Below are 17,441 nucleotides of genomic sequence, written 5' to 3'. Positions count from 1 at the left end.
CAGAACTATAGTCCTTTAAGCTCCAGATAGCAGGAACTATAAATAGGGAGGTCTATCAATTTCTGTTATTTTCTGTCCTATGATCCTGCAAGAAGTTGTATGACCTGTCAAAGAGGCAGATGGGGTCCAATTTATTCCCTCCATTGCATTTACAATTAACTGAGTTTAGGTCCAAGTTTTTATAAGCAATGCAAAGACCCCTATTATGCACCCACTGGAAACATAAGTAGTAATACACTACTGCTACTAATCAACTATCTTTCACTGTATATTCCAAATTTACTTTCTGAAATTCTTCAAAAGACACATTCAAAGTATCATTCTTAATATTTGTGAAGTTTATGAATTTCACGTCTCTTTCATAATACCATTTGAAGTTTGTGTGAATATAAGGGTTTTTTAGTACTTTGAAAAACCTCTAGCAACTCTATCCTGGCTGTTACAATAGCCACTTAAGCCAAAGGCAAAGACTGAACACTATGTCATGGTACATATGCAAGTATTCTATACAAAGGAATTTCACTGAGATTACATACACATAACATTCAATATTGACTGGGAAAGCTTGCTCTAATAGCTGTTAGGTCTTTATACACATGCACAGACTTTAAATAAGTAATTTAAACCACCAATGACTCCATTGTCAAAGTTTGCTAAATATGTTGCTTTCTTCTATGTATTCTACATTCATCCTATCTGAAAAAATTACATGTACAAAGCTGAGTATCTGGGTATTATTTTTATTTTACTCCACCTTTAAAACTTGAACTTGACCTTCAGTAGTTAGGTCCTTCAAAAGTTCACAAAAGGACCGGCATAAGTCAGTAGCATACACCTGAAATAAAAGGAAGAAGAAGGTATTTGCAAACATGTTTTATGAAGACTTAGCTTCTCTTCAAAGATCCTATCTGCTAAAATGCTCATCATTTCTAAACTAACTAAAATCTAATCTAAGTATTTTGTTGTTTTTTTAACATTGCAGGATTTTTAAAATGAAGAAAGTATGAGAACAAGGCATAATATTTCTAGTTCAACTCTTTTTAGAATTTATGACCATAATTTTAATCTAGTAGAATTACAGTAACTATTACTACCCCAATTTTCAGATATCAAAGTACTAAATCAATCCATAAAGCATTAATTCTAAATAATCATCTTTCTCAAATTTGATTTGATTGGGTGTCCACCATGCATCACACAGACCTAACAACAGAACAATAATGTGTTTGTTTACACATGGTAATAGTCTGGATGTGTGTATATTTTCCAAGATAAGAGAAAAAACAGTTGTCAGTAGGAAACTGAGGAGATAACATAAATTTTTATATAATGATAACATACCTGTAAAAATTCAGATGATGATAAGAAAATATAAGCATTGATGATCTTAAAGCAATTTTTGAGGTTTTCTGAACTCAATTCTGGAAAAAACACAAATCACAATTCACAACCTGATCACCAAACTGAAGCACAACCAAAATGATTTGCTTCTAAAAGTCTCTTTCTTCTCACAGCTTACAGTGCCAGATCAACAAGTAGAAAAAAGTTCTCTTAGATCCATTACCAATCAGTTTCTCTCTCCCTAGCAGAGACAATACAGAACTGGGATGACAACAGCTCTCATGTACTCAAATGGAAGCACAAGAAATCCTGTGACCTCAAAAGCCACTGTTAATAATAAAATTATAAAGAAAAGGTCAAGTTTTGGATGTGATAGAGGGCTAAGATACTAAAGAGAGAACAAATGAAACACATACTTAAAGAGACCTACAATTACTGATAAACAATCTCTCTCACATTTGACTCAGTAAATGCGGAGCAGAAAGAACAAAATAAAGGTTACAGTTCTGCTGTTCTGAGCCAGATGCCACATCAAATGGCACTGAGTTGAAACCCACTGACCTTTAGGGCACTCCTTGAGTGTAAAGCACACCCTTCCATAAGCATACCCATTTAAGAGATAGATACGCAGAGAAGAAGATACAGAGTAGCAGTTTGAAGAGAGAAAAAAGACATGTCTTCAAGTACTATCTTTATGACTGTTTTCAAAAAAAAAAAAAAATCATGCCAGAACATCTATAAGCAGAACTTATGGCAAAACAGAAGGTTTTAAAGTTTCACATGGATGTTGACATCAGTGCAGAAAGTCCATAGCCATCATTACCTAAAAACAAGACAAGACCAAAAAACCTCAAAGGCCTTGCTAAACTGTAAAGTTCTGGGAAGTTTCAGCAGTTTCTCTTTTTTCCACACTCATTTTTTTCTTACTGGTTACAACCATATTTAAAGTTTCAGACACTGATCCAAATATTCAAATTCTAAGTAAATGGTCACATAAACATGAAGTGCTACTAAGTTTTCATAACTTTCCATTCTGTGATTCTGTGAAAATTGATACAAAGATAGAAAGTATGTATAGCAAAAATTATATTTCATGTCAGAAGGTAAAAGATGGAATGGAAATGACAGAATTTCAGCCACTCATCTGTACATAAAGCTCAATGTTTAGTAAAAGCATTTTTCCAGAAAGGTACCATGTTCAACTGATTATATTTAAAAGCTAATCGTGCATCAATTCTCTTACCAGGTTCTCCTGAATTAAACATGTATCTTTCTTAACTAATGTGGTCCTTTGGGTTTTGTTAGGAATCAGAGGACTTAGTCCAAGTCCAGTAATTGGCTTTTTGCCATGACCTTTACAAATACAGCACAGGCACAGCAAACCTGATGCTTCTTGAAACAGGTATGTCTAGACTTTGACCATATTTCCAAGCTGAAATTGTATCAGCTTCAGTGGTCATTTTAAGCATCCTCAGTGCAGAAATGTACCCATGCTCAGATAATTATTGTATTTCTCCATTCCACATTACATACATTGCAAACATGGATTAAAGAGCCTCTGCAACCCCTCTTTAGGGTAATTATATTTCAACAGAATTTAAACAGTAGCAGTACTGCTGATATGAAAACCAAATATGACAATTTACTGTGAATTACCCTTGTACATCAGTGATAGCACCATAATCTTTGAAGGTTAAGTGAAACAAGCCTTCATGGAAATGCAACATTCTACACCTGAAGGCAAATCTAACTGACTTGTATAACTCCTCTGACACCCAGTTCCAACAGCAGTAGTATCCTGAAATGGGTACGAAAAGCTCTTTTCAGAAGGACAATTATATCTGGAAAGGAACAACTACATATTATTTTCACACTAGTTAAAAAAGTAAAATTAAAAACATTTCTGTATTTTTCCTCTTTCAGTTCAAAAATCTCACGGACGAACTGCTTCTCTCCCTGACTTCCAGATTTTTCTATTTCAACCATGTTGACATCTGACACCTTTTCTAAATTACTTACATGCTGATGTAGCAGTTAAACACACCAGAAAAATAGCTGCATTACCTTTATGTTAGGTATTTTACTCAGTAAAAAGTTTCAGAAACTAAAGGTCAGGAGGTTCATATTCCTTACACTGTAATTTCAAGAAAATTATTTTCTAGAGCACCTTGCTAGCTCTTGACCCTGTCCAAGACATAAGCAAGGCAGTTATCGATTCAGAAATTCCCTTCACCTTACCTGTCAGAACTAAGACTGAACACTTACTTAATTACCTGGCACAGTTGACCATCACTGATCAATATATTTTCTTCTGCAAGATGCTGCACTTCCTTATACCAAGCACTTTCCTTATACCAAGTGCTGTTGCACTCATTTTCAAGTGTAATGAATGAATAAAGTAGCTGCTTGCAGGGTAGTGGATGGCAGTATTGTACTGTTTTTGTAACTACTATGTTTTAAAATTAGGTTAGTACTAATCAGAAACTCCAGCTCTATTTAAACATGACGATACTATGGCTGTGTCCTGTCAAAACTGTCCAGTCAGATTCTCCTGATGTAAACACATAGAATTTGCAGGTAAAGAGCATACCAGAATGGTTTCCAATTTCTGGCAAAATGTGTATCATTTTGGCTTACAGCAATCAAAATTTTTGAAAAACTTGACACTCAGAAAACAAGTTCCTCAGAAAAATGCTCAGGAAGTAAATTAGTACTAGAAGTCTATATGATGAAATCCATAGAAATCCTTCTATAATTACACATCAGCTGCTGTGGTTTTGCCTCACTTATCCCCACTCCTGATGAAAAAAAGGAAATCATTACAAGCATAGAATATTCCCAAATACCTCCACCTTTTGTAAGAAGATTCCTACTTATCTCTATCCTGGAAAGTATCGCCACTACAGAATCTAAGAGGTAGCTCTGGAGTTAAATACTAAACCCACTACTAAACAGAGCAGTTTTATCATTAGAGATCTTGTATACAAAGAGAAACAACAGAAGATGTCATCTTACACCTACGTACCACAATCTATTGACTTTTAGTCAGAATAAAGTATTAAGTGCCAAAAACAGCTATCAAGTAAAAAGATAACTTCCGTAATTTTATGAACATATTGCTCTAAAGAAATTAACCCATTTTCCATATTAGCTATACAACCTACAAAAGCACAGCTGAAGATTAACAAAAAATCATATTAATATAATAAAATTAAACTAAAAAAGTTTTATAGTCCCTTTAATTACGAAGCAAAAGCATCTGAAATATCAGTATTTCCTACGAATGGAGTCCTAATTCTCATTACTAAGTTTATAGTTTGTCAACAACTCAGGCAGAACTACTGTTTTTGATTTCAGTGCTGCTTGACCAAAATGCTTAGAGATACATTAAGGTAGTTTGAAAATATCCCACATTGTGATTAACTGAATTATGGAAAGTTTAGTAATTGCATTCTGGTTGTAGGCAGAGCAGCCAAGTGTTCCATATAATCAATATCAATAAAACTCAGCACATTTGGTGTTAAATTTCAGGAACTTCTTAGAATAACCTCTGAAATTATAAACTGAAATTTGTCTTATTTCTTGTGTACAAGCACTTTAATTTATTAAAAATAAAGCAACAGGGTAAATAGATGAGTATCAAAGAAGATGACCAAGTCAGATAATAAAAACCTGTTCCTCAATTTTTGATAATTACAATTTTGCAAGCTCCCTTAGTACTTGCAGCCACAGCAACATTACTTAATGCATGAACAACAAACAGAAAAAAACCACGAAATTTTATTAGTAAAAGACTTACCAAGGAGGGCAGACATGTTCTGAAATATTCTCAGGAGCTCTGGTGTAAGACATGGACTATTCTCCAGTGTCACTAACCTAAGAATAGATTAAGCAAAAATATTTTAGATGATTTACGAATAAAATTGAGCAATCATTTTGACAGATGAAAACACACTAACTTCCAGTAACCATCTATATGATCAACAATGTGTAACAATTACTGGAAGCATACTTCAAGCACAGCAATAATTCTTAACACCACACCTATCGGTACAGGCATGGTTCTTGCCAAGGTAGGAAAACAAAGAAAAACATATTACCGTCTTTTTATAATGACAACATAGTGTCTGAAATGCAGCAGCAAGACTGTCTAAGTACTCAGCCTGGTAGTGAGAAGGTGGGTATAGAGGAATATTTACAGTGCAAGGACAACGTGTAGTGCTCTACACATCAAAGGAGCAGCTGTGGTGGCCATTTAAAATTCCTGAGGTTTGAAAATGGTAGCAATAAATTAAACTTGCATTTAAAGCCACAGAAAAAAATTCCAGTTTGTTCCTAGATCTTAGGTGTGGGATTACTGTATTTAAATAACATGTGTGATTATGTAAAATATCTTAGCTGTTCTCCTTCTCTTTGTTCAAGAAGCCATTAGACTCCCAACTGTCTCTGCCAGCTCCATCCAAATTCCTCTGATGCTCTAGGACATCTTAAAATATCATTCTTCTGCACCAACATCAGAATAGTAATCTCAAGATCAGTATTATTAAGAAAATATAAAAGTATCATACACTAAAAAGGCCTCTGTCCTAAATTTTGAGAAGCTCTTGCACTCTGACTTGCTGCCACCAGCATTATAAATCTCAGTTTTGCTGCACATAGAACAGATCATCTATAGCTTAAGTATTTATAATTCAAATGTTCATCTACAATTCAGATCAAAGGAATTCCTCGCTATTTTAAGACAAACTATGTATTCTATTCTTAGAGAGAAACAGGAGCTGATTTCAGTCCAGGTAAGAGTTTCCTGCTCCTATAGCATCAGTTGCATCAGAAAAAAATAAATGAGGCTCACAGTAGACTGATCGCAACATCATTTCTTGTTTTATGTTCAGTCACCAAATAGCCTGAGATCTAAAAGATTAACTTCAACACTTTATCCTTGTAAACTTGACATCTCTTCCTGCAACCATCTTTGAGAACCAGTGGGTCACTTTTCTCCTGTAGTCGAGCATATCAAATTGACAGTTTAGCATGCACACTGCACTGAGTCTAGACTTTCTGTTTTCCTGGTCATTATCATTACAGAACTGTATCTTCACTATCAAATGCCTGAAAAATTAATTACTTACTTAGTTATTTAATTGTGGGGTTTTTATTAACTTCCTACCCTCATGTCACCTGAGGAAAAGTGCAATATAGATGAAGTCAAGGTAAGGTAACAAAAACACATAAATTTTAATATTCAAAGCTTTTTAAATTTTTTTTCTTCTGTGGATATAAAAATAATTATTTTAAAATTACAAACTGATAGAAAATATTCCTACCACAGCTCTAAACCATCTTCCAGAAGATAGACATGCGGAGGCTGAGAAACATCTGTACTGAGCTGAATAACTGGAAGTAGAAAAGGATAAAGATTCTTGCTGTCTGCTCCCAGTCCCTATAAAAACAAATAAGAAATGTAAAATATGTCAAAAACCTCAAACCAAGCATTTAAAGAACAGCATTTGAAAAGATCTGCAATGCTGTTATATTCATATATAAACATGCATTCAAGAAAACAAAGGTTGAACTTGCATTCATTTCATACAACAAAATAGTCTGATACTCCTAAGCTTTCTCTCAACACGTTTTGAGAAAATGATACGCTTTTTGAAAACAATCCTCTTATCAATAATTTGCAAGAAAAAACGAGAAACAATATACATTCCTAAAACATTCACTAGTCATTCTCTTTCTTGGAAGAGTCACAAGTCTAATAAATACTACATGACTAAATGCTGAATGCTTTACAGATCAAGAAAAGGACTACTCTTTGCTCTTGCCACATATGAAATTGTTTGACATATTCTAAGAATCAAGAGAAGGGTTTGTTTTCTTAGCTACACAAAGATTCACAGATTGATGACAGTAATTCATTTTTTAAATGATCCATGAGTCATACATAAAGTTTTCTTCCCAAGAATGCAGAGTAAAGAATTTTTTAGCAAGCACTTAAAAAGAAAACACAATTTTTAAAAATAAGCTAAATAGAATTATTGTCAAACTAATAATAAATTAGAACTAATCCTAAAAGGAACAGAATTCTTAAATTGGGAACTGTCAATTACTGAACAGCATTACAATATATTGTAATATTACTCCCTAAGAAGAACTTAGACTAGTGGAATGCTGAATTTGCATAAGTCCTATATTTTGATAATGGTTAATTTAAAATTATTTGATGTTTCTAACTCAAGGCTTCTTTCTGCATTTATTTATTTATACAAATTTGCCTTAAAAGAGTCTTCCATAAATTTGTCTAATACAAAGAGAAATACCTTTTGTATACAAAAATACCTGCATTTTTAGGCTCCACAGGGGTCAAACCCAAGAATTTCCACAATTCGTTCATGGTAAAAATATACTTCCTCGTGTTTAAACTTAATTCACTTTTAAAGGAACCCTTATTTCTCCTCCCATTGTAATGTTTAGTCATTCCCTTTCCACTTTCTCTCCACTGTTAAGCTCTATAATACCGTACTTTTAGTCATGCATTTCCCCAAATTCAAGACTGCCTGTATATTAATTCTGTTCCTGTACGGACACTGTCTTACACCCTCAGAGCACTTCTCTTGATCTTTGCTGGTCCTACTAGAACTTTCTTAAGATGCAGGAAGAAGGTAGGATGGCATACAGTCTGTATTAAAGAAGTAGTCAATAGCATGGATTCCACAGGCAGTATAACCATGTATTGTTTCATCATTAAGAAAGAACTGTAGGAGACACTGACACTGACATGACTGATTCCTTACCTGGACAAGATGGATTAGTGTGGTTAGAATGGCACATCGTAGCATATTGTGCTCCTCACTCTGCTTCCAAAGGAGGGGTAAATACTGAACCAAACATCCTACATACGGTCGTATCTGAAGTTCAGAACAAAAATTGGTTTCTTAATGTGTAAACAAGTCTATTAATTTATCCCCACTGTAGTTTCTGATAAAATATGAGCTGCTTTTGTCACAGTAAAAATACTGAGTTTGCTTTAATTTACTCCTCTTTCCTCTTTCTAAAATACCATATTCTTCACTCTGTGATTGAAGTAACTTCCGACTGCAGAGTATTTGAAAAGAACAAAGTACTTACAGTGATATTTGTGCACGGTAACCAGGCTTAAGTAGTAAATGGAACACAAAAAATACTTACAATTTGATAATCAGTGATATTTCCATAGTAATATATTCTTCACTGAGACAGGATTCCTAAACAACAGCATTCTCTAAGACCAGAAACAGTCCAATAAAACAAACCAAAAAAAAGAGCTGAATAACCTCTGAAGTCATCTGTCCTTTGAGCAGGGGTTAGACTTCATAACTTCCAGAAATCTAACGTGCATTTTTTTCTATTACGCTCTTCAATACTAAAGGGTTAATCTGTGTTCTAAAATATTTAATTATAAATTAACCTAAACAGATTCAAGGGTTCTTTCTCAACTTCTTTTTAATGCTGCATCTCTAGCAGATCTGAAATGCAGGGAAATCTGGGAAATCTGCTGTCACATTAACTACTTCTACAACGGACAATTACGAAAGCTTCATTTGGCTCTCAGACAGGATTACTTGTAGAAAGAGAAGATAAGCTCAAAAATACGAATTATTTCTACCCTTAATATAGTACTATTGTGGAAAAAAAACCCGCACCAAAACCTGAAACAAAAGCAATCAACTATTGATTCTTTAATTCTGCAAAACCATCTTTGATTTCTTTATATATAACCTGAAGAATATACTTTAACATTAATGTAATGTGAATTTGAAACTTTTCATGAAGTTAAGGAGAGTGGTATATAGGCAACTGTGACCCAAATCAGCACCAATGAGAAACCACAAATTTAGTTGCATCGTGTCTCGGAGTGCGAAATATGTTGATCCCAAAATGTCTCCTTTAACATGTAAGATTAAATAGAATAGTAGTTCAGATCTATGATTAGACAATTAGAATAAATCACAAATTAAAAAAAACAAAATTGCAAGAAAGACTGTGAGACAAGCTGTTACAATCCTTTTGTGCTCTAAAAGATGAGTCAATATAAAAAATACAAAGTAACTAAAGAAAAGTAGTAACTGAGTAGAACATTTTACCCAAAATGTAAATGAGAATTGAAAAGAGAAAAGAGGTATGCAAATAATGCAGGCAGCTATGACAACAATAACCAGTTTATTAACTTTTTTTTCCATTTTCTTTCACACCAAGTCCTCCCCTATGTTCTTATGACCAAGCTAACACTGAAGTATATAATAAAAAATACCTGCACGTTGACTCTTTCAATCACGCAAGACAGAACATGAAGAACATGCATTTTAGTGTCACATTGTGTTACTTCCTGTAGTAGCTGAAAGAGCAGTGTAAACATGGATTCCAGATACTAAAAGAAAAATAAAGAACTGTAGATTAGACCACCAAAATACAATTAGTGACATGAACTGGTAATTTTCCAATGTATGCTTACAACTCTAAGACCTCCATGAACTTTGAAAAACACTTTGAAAGTGTGCAAAATGTTACTTTTTCATTTTGAAAAATGTACACTAGGCAATCATAACCTTAAGCAAGGTAAAAAATTTCAGATATGCTCTTATATAACAGTTCAAACATGATCAGTTTGACTATACACCATTTCCATGTTTTGGTAAATGTAAACGTGACTTTACAAGTAAAATAGGCTATCTCTCCAGAGAGTCTTTGTTAGTGTCAAAGTTTTTGGGCCAGTATATAAACTTAAATATTGAGCTGAAAAAGATATCTTAAAACAATTCCAATATTTACAGTCTAAATGCACTCTGCATTTTTGCTTTGTTTGTTCTCAAGAGAGTTGAAGTCTACATGAAAATCATAATCAAATGAGAAACACCTGCTAAATTTGAGTGATCAAAGTACATCTTTGCTGTACTTATAATTACTTACTTCATGGCCACAGCAATGACCACTGTAGAGAACACTAATATAGGAGAACAAGAAAGTCTGTGTTTTTAGGGCACTATTTTAACCAAACATTTGTAATTAGTATTTTCACAAAACAGTAGTTTGGAAAGTAGTGTGAAACAGGCACACAGGAAAGCAACACTGCTGTGGAGACATATTTGTTAGATATAGTATTAATATTGTCTTAGCAAGAAGAAACTTACTATCTGTTAACACACAGTATATACAGTACTAAACACACTGCTATGAAGTTGTGATTGTTGTAATACGAAATGTTCTGAATTGTATGTCTTTGTATTGCACATTAGCAACCTTAACAGCAGCAGTATGAGTATAAATTTTGGTCTATGACGACTGAAAAAAATAATACATACATATACATACACACAATCCACACCCTAATTACTAAATAATATGGTTTAAAATGAAATTGGGAGATATTTTTTCCTGCACTTCTCTATGGATTTATCTACTCTTCAGAATATATAAATGTTCTTACTGGTAAGAACTGGTCAGTTCTGAACTCAAAGTCATCTACAGGTGAACAATCATTAAGGAAAAATAATAAAGATTGCAAATGGATACAAAACTCAAATAAGCAAATATTTCATGGATACACAAAAATTATAACGTGAAGAATTTGGTAATAAGGTTAAAATTCCTTATTTTCCAGTAACTCTGAATTAAGAACTAATCAAACACCTTTGCAAATAAAAGGATATTTAACTTCAGTGTTGTAGCTGTCTCAATACGGACCTGAAAGACAAAAGTCAAAAGCATAATGCATATGTCCATTAAACATTTTGAATATCGACATAATACCTGACAACATCAAATCAGTTGATATTTTGGCAGTTGAATAATTCTCTGTGTTCTGTCATCCTCTAAGAAATGCGGTTAGCTGGAAAACTCATTTTCATTCGCTTTCATCTTAGTATATTTTACATTTTATTAAGGCACTGCTAAAGTGATAGAAATTGGAGAAACTACTCAGGCAAAACATTCATGAAGGACAAGAAAGACATCTTCTTGTTTAATTCTATCTGGCCTGTGATAAAAACTCTAGCAACAGAGGAGAAGTTTAACTTGGAATTATCTCATGGCTTGCTGTAAACCAAGAAGCACAAAATCAAATAAATTCAACAAGGTAGACTGTTCTTCCTGGTAGATGTTCAGATGCTTAAAATGCATTAAGTAAAAACAGTTGACACAGAAACACATCCTGCTATGCTAAAGCTGTCTGGAATCACAGAAACAACTGTTATGACTGCCAATTACTAACCAATAGGTATCTACCAAACTAGCTAAGATTATTTGAGTGGGGTTTTTTTGTGGGCTGCTAGCCCTATTTGTTTAAAAATAAAAAAATAAACAATAGCAAAACAAGTTTCTCAAATTAATCTCACCTGCTGGTAAACTGAAATTGTAGCTTAAACCAACAGATTTGTACTCAAGCAGGATAGCAAACAATGCCATTTATCATACCCTGCTAGCAGATAGTTTTAATGCTTAAATATCCATAGAATCACAGAATCATTACGTATGAAAAAGACCTCCAAGATCATCTAGTCCAATCATCAAACTCGCACCACTATCACTAAACCATGTCCCTAACTGCCATATCCACATATTACTTGAACATGTCCAGGCATGGTGACTTCACCTGTTCCAATGCCTAACAACTCTTTCTGTGAAGAAATTCTTCTTGTGTCCAACCTGAACCTCCCCTGCTGCAGCTTGAGTCCATTTTCTTTTGTCCTGACACTACTAGTTGCCTCGGAGAAGAGGTTAAGACCCACCTGGCTACAGCCTCCTTTCAGGTAGTTGTAAAGAACTACCTGACAAGGTCTCCCCTAAGCCTCATTTTCTGCAGGATAAACAACCCCAGCTCCCTCAGCTACTCCTCAAATGACTTACTCTCTAGACTCTTCACCAGCTTCATTACCCTTCTCTGGACATGCTTCAGCACCTCAATGTCTTTCTTTTAGTGAGCGGCCCAGAACTGGACACAGGACTTGAGGTGCAGCCTCACCAGTGCCCGGAACAAAGGGACAGTCATTGCCCTGGTCCCACTGCCCACAGAATTTTTGACCCAAGCCACTGGCCTTCTTGGCCAGCTGGGCACACTGCTGGCTCACAACAATTAGCTGTTGTTGACCACCATCCCCAGGTCCTCTTCCACTGGGCAGCTTTCCAGCCACTCCTCCCCCAGCCTGTAGTGCTGCCCTGGATTATTGTCACCCAGCACTTGGCTTTGTTGAATTCATATCATTGGCCTCAGCCCACTGATCCAGTCTGTCCAGATCCTCTGCAGAGCCTTCCTTACCCTCCAGCTGACGAACACTCCTGTCCAACTTGGTGTCATCTGTGAATTTGCTGAGGGTGCACTCAATCTGTCCTGTATACTGCAAGGACTAGTCCCCGAATAACCCCGGTTTATCTACACAAAGTCTCCATTTGTTTATAAATTACTAAAAGACATTTCATAACTTCCTTCTTAAAAAAAAGAGGCTGTTGCTCTTTCAATTCATGTTCCCATCAAAGTCATCACTTACTGAATATCTTCAGGGCCTGTTTAATGTTTTTGATCTTACTGTTCAATATCTCCACAATTAAACACCAATAAATCTTCCCAATGGTTTATCTTCTGAAGGACACAACAGACTTTAACATGATGTTATGAAATTTTCAATCAAGTTTACGCAAGGTATGGTATTTATGTTCTACAAAACAAATCTTTAATCAAAAACATTATTTATTTTTACTTACCACTAAGTCACAGTCTTGAAGTAAGTTACGAATTGCTTCATACAAAACAGGTCTCAAGTCTGATTTGAATTTTACAGAAATCCACTGCCCAATCAGCCATATTACTCGTCGGCGTATTGGTTTATACCTTTAAAAGTAGGAAGAAAAAACTGCACTTGTTATCTCATTATACTAGATGTTATAGAATACTTTGATGAAAAAGAAATCCAAGGATCATGAGGAAAATATAATTGTCCAAAACAATTAAAAGATTTCGTTTGTCAAGATCTGTTAGTGCAGAAATATTTTTTCATCAAAATTCTTCATAAGGCAGCACAAGAGACACCAGCTTAGCCTGAAAAGGTTAATTTTCATCCTAAATGACTGAATCTTGAATGTCTCACTAGAAATACAGTTTATTCTGCACATGGCACAACAATTAAAAAAAAAAGAAAAACAAATGTTACATTTATTACTGCCACCATGGCATCTACTGCTTTCATGATAGCTTCCAGTAATTTCCTTGACATTCTTTCTGGGTTCAAAAATTTTAGGTCAGATGCAATTTAAAAATGCAAACTTCAGGACTGCATTACAGCAACTGTCAAAGTAGTTCATGTCACCAGATTAAGAACTGACACTACCTGATCTTGCACTACTGCTGCAAAAAGGGCACAAATCAGTGACCTCTAGAGTCAATGGGAAGAACAAATGAGAAAAACAGTGATTGAGAAAAGCATTTTACAGAATTGCTATTTTTCTCCAGTGATCATGTAACTCAGATTAGTATGTTTAACTTGCAGATGTATAAAGTTAGGGAAGATGAACCCTATTCAGAGGATTTTAACTAACAAATTATTCTTATCTTAATCATATTTTTCACTTGATGAACTTCTACCTTGTAAGCCATCAAGAAGCAATTTAAATTGGAAGTTATTGAGGCTTCTCTACGTTTTTTAAATGTGTTTCATTAAACATTCCCATAACCACGAGATTATAAACAAAGATCATCTTCAGAGAACCTGAAAGTTGTGGAAGTAGCATGTACATAGCAGTTCATTAAACTGGAACACAAAACTAATGAGGAATAACAGTCCAGTGGTGCTTGATAATTACTGAGTCACAGTGAAGCATGAATAACCCATGCTGAAGCATGACTTACACAAGACATTGCCTTACTAACACCTTCTATTTGCTCAAGAATCTGATGATACAATTTTTGCTACTCTTAGAATGGCACTTTTTACACTTAACCTTGTAAAAATCAGAATATTAAAAAAAACCTAAGTCACTTTCTTGAGATTCAAGTTGGATAGTTTTGAAAAGACAGTCACATAAAGAAAAGTTTTAAATAACGTAAGTACATAACTGTCTGCTAACAGCAAGGATTTTCAGCTCTGGTGTTATCTTGTTGTTCAATCCATACACCCTACCTGCATCTCTATATTCTTTCTCTCTCTCTCCCTAGCAAAGACAGCATGCTTTCTTCTTGGGGTGGGGGGTGTGGGTGTTTGGGTTTTATTTGGTTTAGGGTTTTTGGTTTGCTTTGCTTTTCTGTGGGTTCTTTTGGGGTTTGGGTTTTTTTAATTACTAAAGTTTCTAAAAATTCTTCTGCTCATATGTGTTCAATTTTGAGGTTCTACTTTTTCTACATTCACTACTTTTGGGAAAAGCTCACCTCTTAGTACATTAGTTTTTAGAAGAAGAGTACACACACTGACTAAGCATAGGTCCAGTATTGAGCCTGGTGGGCCTAAAGCTCACAAGGGAAAAGTGATAATATTCCAAAACTGTTGCAATGGATCTGCAGTATATAAGAAAAACAGAAGATTTTAATTTTGTTTAAGTGAACAGTTTTCAAAATGGCTTTTTGTATTTTTTTGCTAACTCACTTTCTTCTTCCCAGAGTCCTCCAGCCTTATCTCTGTTAAGGAATGTCCAGGGAGATATCAGGAAGTTTTCTCATTGGCCTGTATCTGCTCCCTTCTATTGGTTGTTAACCCTTTCTTGCCATTGGTGGTTCTGTAAGACCCCCTGAACTTTTAATTGGTTATTCGGTAATCCCCTCAAAGCCTATATATATCCCTACCCATACAATAAAAATCTCTCTGGCTCTCCTCTGCTGGTCTCCGTGTGTGAGTCTTGTCAGGCTCCCTGGGGACCATGTGGTGGGGAGCAGGGGGGAGCATCTTCCCCTCCAGGTATGGGCTAAAAACCCAGGTCCTGGTGCCCCCCCTTTCCCAATCCACCGTAGCACAAAATAATGCAGCTTCTGCTGCAATAGTCATAGAACAGTATCTTTGAGGTGTCTGGGCAGCATCAGATATTCAAGTCAAAAGTGTGTTGCTTGATACTAAATTACTAAGTGTCATATTGATACTTTCTCTCTCAGCAGGAGATGTTGTTTTACAAATGAATTATTGCCAAAAAAATTGTATGCAGTAAACTACTTTCATATTATGGAAAAGTTTCTCCTCAATCAGTACAAAACTAAGTATCATGGCAAGTGACAAATTTGGCAATGCAATGTTTCTAGAAATCTTTAAGAATACTTTTATATTCATCCCATATTTCTTCTATGGATATGGTTATGGTTGGCAGGTTTACTATCAACAGATAATGGAACATTCAATGAAAACAAAACACCACACACTCTATGCTTAATGCTGACAACACACAAATTTGTGTTCCCAAATATGAACCAGTTTGTGAGCAGCCATGCTAATCCCCGAGGGAGAGCAGATCATTCCTGAAGCCGCTGTTAAAGCAGGATTCCAAACCACTAACACTGTCTCCCTTATTGTCATGGTGGTCTCCAATGACGAAAGCAGAAGCAGTTCAAGCAAACAAGGCTTCAAACTTCTAGACGGTTTCTACTGCAAGCTTCTGTCTCCACAGGAATTTCATCCTGGGATACAACAAATGCCAATCAAATGGGTGTCTTCTGATCGAAATATAACTGTATCAACAACGGAACACTTATGCTATACAACTGAATAACCTAAAAATGCCAAAGTCAGCATGTATTACAAATACCATGGCAGTTCTATTTGGAGGTTGATCATTTGATGCTATGCCCCACCATCAGCAATCTTATACAAAAGATCTCTCATTTTTCCTGCTCTTCTGACATTTAGTAACCTAAACCTTAGAGTACTTGACCAACTGGAGACAGCAAGGTAAAAGAAAACCAACTTTAGGAGACAGAAGGTAAACAACTGTGGCAATTATTCTGTGACTCTGGCATAAGGCTATATATACAAAAGTAAGTAAGTAATTTTCTTTAAAGTATATTGCCCTGAAAAGCATTTTAATATTTGTAAATTTAACAAGGTCTTCCATTCCACATGAAACTGAACTCTGTCTGTAAATAAAGCTTTTATAATTGGCATTTCGAAATAAAAAAGTTGACTAGTAACCCACTATAGTAAATCATTTACAATTTATAGTAGCTCCTAAGGGTATAAGGAAACAAATTAGGTCATGTTTCAGACAACAATTACATTTGGTAAGATAAATTGCAAATGTAGAAGAAAACATAGTAATAACAGCTTTCAAAGGACATTAGGTTCACTGTCAATGACTGTTAAGAAAAACAGGACATACAAGGGTGATTTGAACTCATCTGATAAGAATTAGCATGAACAGTAATGGTCACTGTCCTTTCCCCTGGGGAAACAGTGACAGTTTGAGGAACAGGAGGAACTCCGTCTTCTAGACAGTTTTAAAGAGGGGCAGATCAGTCTGTACTGAGATGCCAAAACTGATCTTTCAAAATACCCTATGACATCCACCAAACTAAAAAAGAAGCACTCATGTGAAGGCCATCCAAGTGAAGGGGACCTTGGTTAGAAAGAAAAACCACAACAGATGGACTGTATAAAAATCTTCATGCAGAAACAGTCTGTAATTATTCATACTTCACAACATAACCCAAACCCTTACTTCCCCTCTTTATTGCGGGCAAAATTAACTGAAGTGAGTTACAGAAGGTTTGTATTTAAAATAACACAAGGAAAAAAAAATCACTATTTTGGCTAAACTACAGTTTTAGAGAGATTATTTCTATAGATTTCAGTTGGACTTTGTTGCCTGAAGAACTCTGGGGTCTTTGGAGGACTAAATATCTTTCTTTAAATGAGGAAGTGGTTGTTCTGAGAAGGTTTAGTCAAGTCACATATATGCAAGAAGACAGACTTAATGTACTTTCCCAGAACCCGGAAGTATCCATCATATAGTAATTTAAAGTGTTAAGAACACCATCACTTCAGTGACTGTAGCAGTTATCTGTATGTATTTTCATACCTCTGCTCACTTGGATATGTTTAAAGGTTGAATATTTTTCAACTCTGCAATTATTATATATTATCAGATTTGGATTTAAATGA

At 35.0% G+C, this 17,441-nt stretch overlaps 1 protein-coding gene and 1 long non-coding RNA gene across 4 annotated transcripts in view; one reads left to right on the top strand and one right to left on the bottom strand.

Annotated features, from left to right (window-relative positions):
- LOC126647666 (uncharacterized) overlaps window positions 1-17,441 on the top strand; it is a 143,864-nt gene that overhangs the window by 88,442 nt on the left and 37,981 nt on the right. The window lies entirely within an intron of this gene.
- The window catches only part of IPO11 (importin 11), a 162,606-nt gene that overhangs the window by 116,327 nt on the left and 28,838 nt on the right, over window positions 1-17,441 (bottom strand). For all 3 annotated transcript variants that reach the window (XR_007630630.1, XM_050330051.1, XM_050330052.1), the window contains 9 exons: window positions 13,075-13,201; window positions 11,028-11,061; window positions 10,805-10,845; window positions 9,632-9,748; window positions 8,136-8,249; window positions 6,666-6,781; window positions 5,141-5,217; window positions 1,342-1,421; window positions 755-835 (listed from right to left, as the gene is read on the bottom strand). Coding sequence is in view for 2 of the 3 variants with exons in the window: in XM_050330051.1 (XP_050186008.1) it covers window positions 755-835; window positions 1,342-1,421; window positions 5,141-5,217; window positions 6,666-6,781; window positions 8,136-8,249; window positions 9,632-9,748; window positions 10,805-10,845; window positions 11,028-11,061; window positions 13,075-13,201 (787 nt within the window). In the remaining variant the exon portion in view is untranslated. The remainder of the gene's footprint in view (window positions 1-754; window positions 836-1,341; window positions 1,422-5,140; window positions 5,218-6,665; window positions 6,782-8,135; window positions 8,250-9,631; window positions 9,749-10,804; window positions 10,846-11,027; window positions 11,062-13,074; window positions 13,202-17,441) is intronic.

The sequence above is a fragment of the Myiozetetes cayanensis genome, unplaced genomic scaffold, assembly GCF_022539395.1.
Source record: "Myiozetetes cayanensis isolate MyiCay16 unplaced genomic scaffold, myiCay2020 scf4, whole genome shotgun sequence".
NCBI lineage: Eukaryota > Metazoa > Chordata > Aves > Passeriformes > Tyrannidae > Myiozetetes > Myiozetetes cayanensis.
Note: the sequence above shows the minus strand (reverse complement) of the source record. Positions and strands in the feature narration are given on the sequence as shown.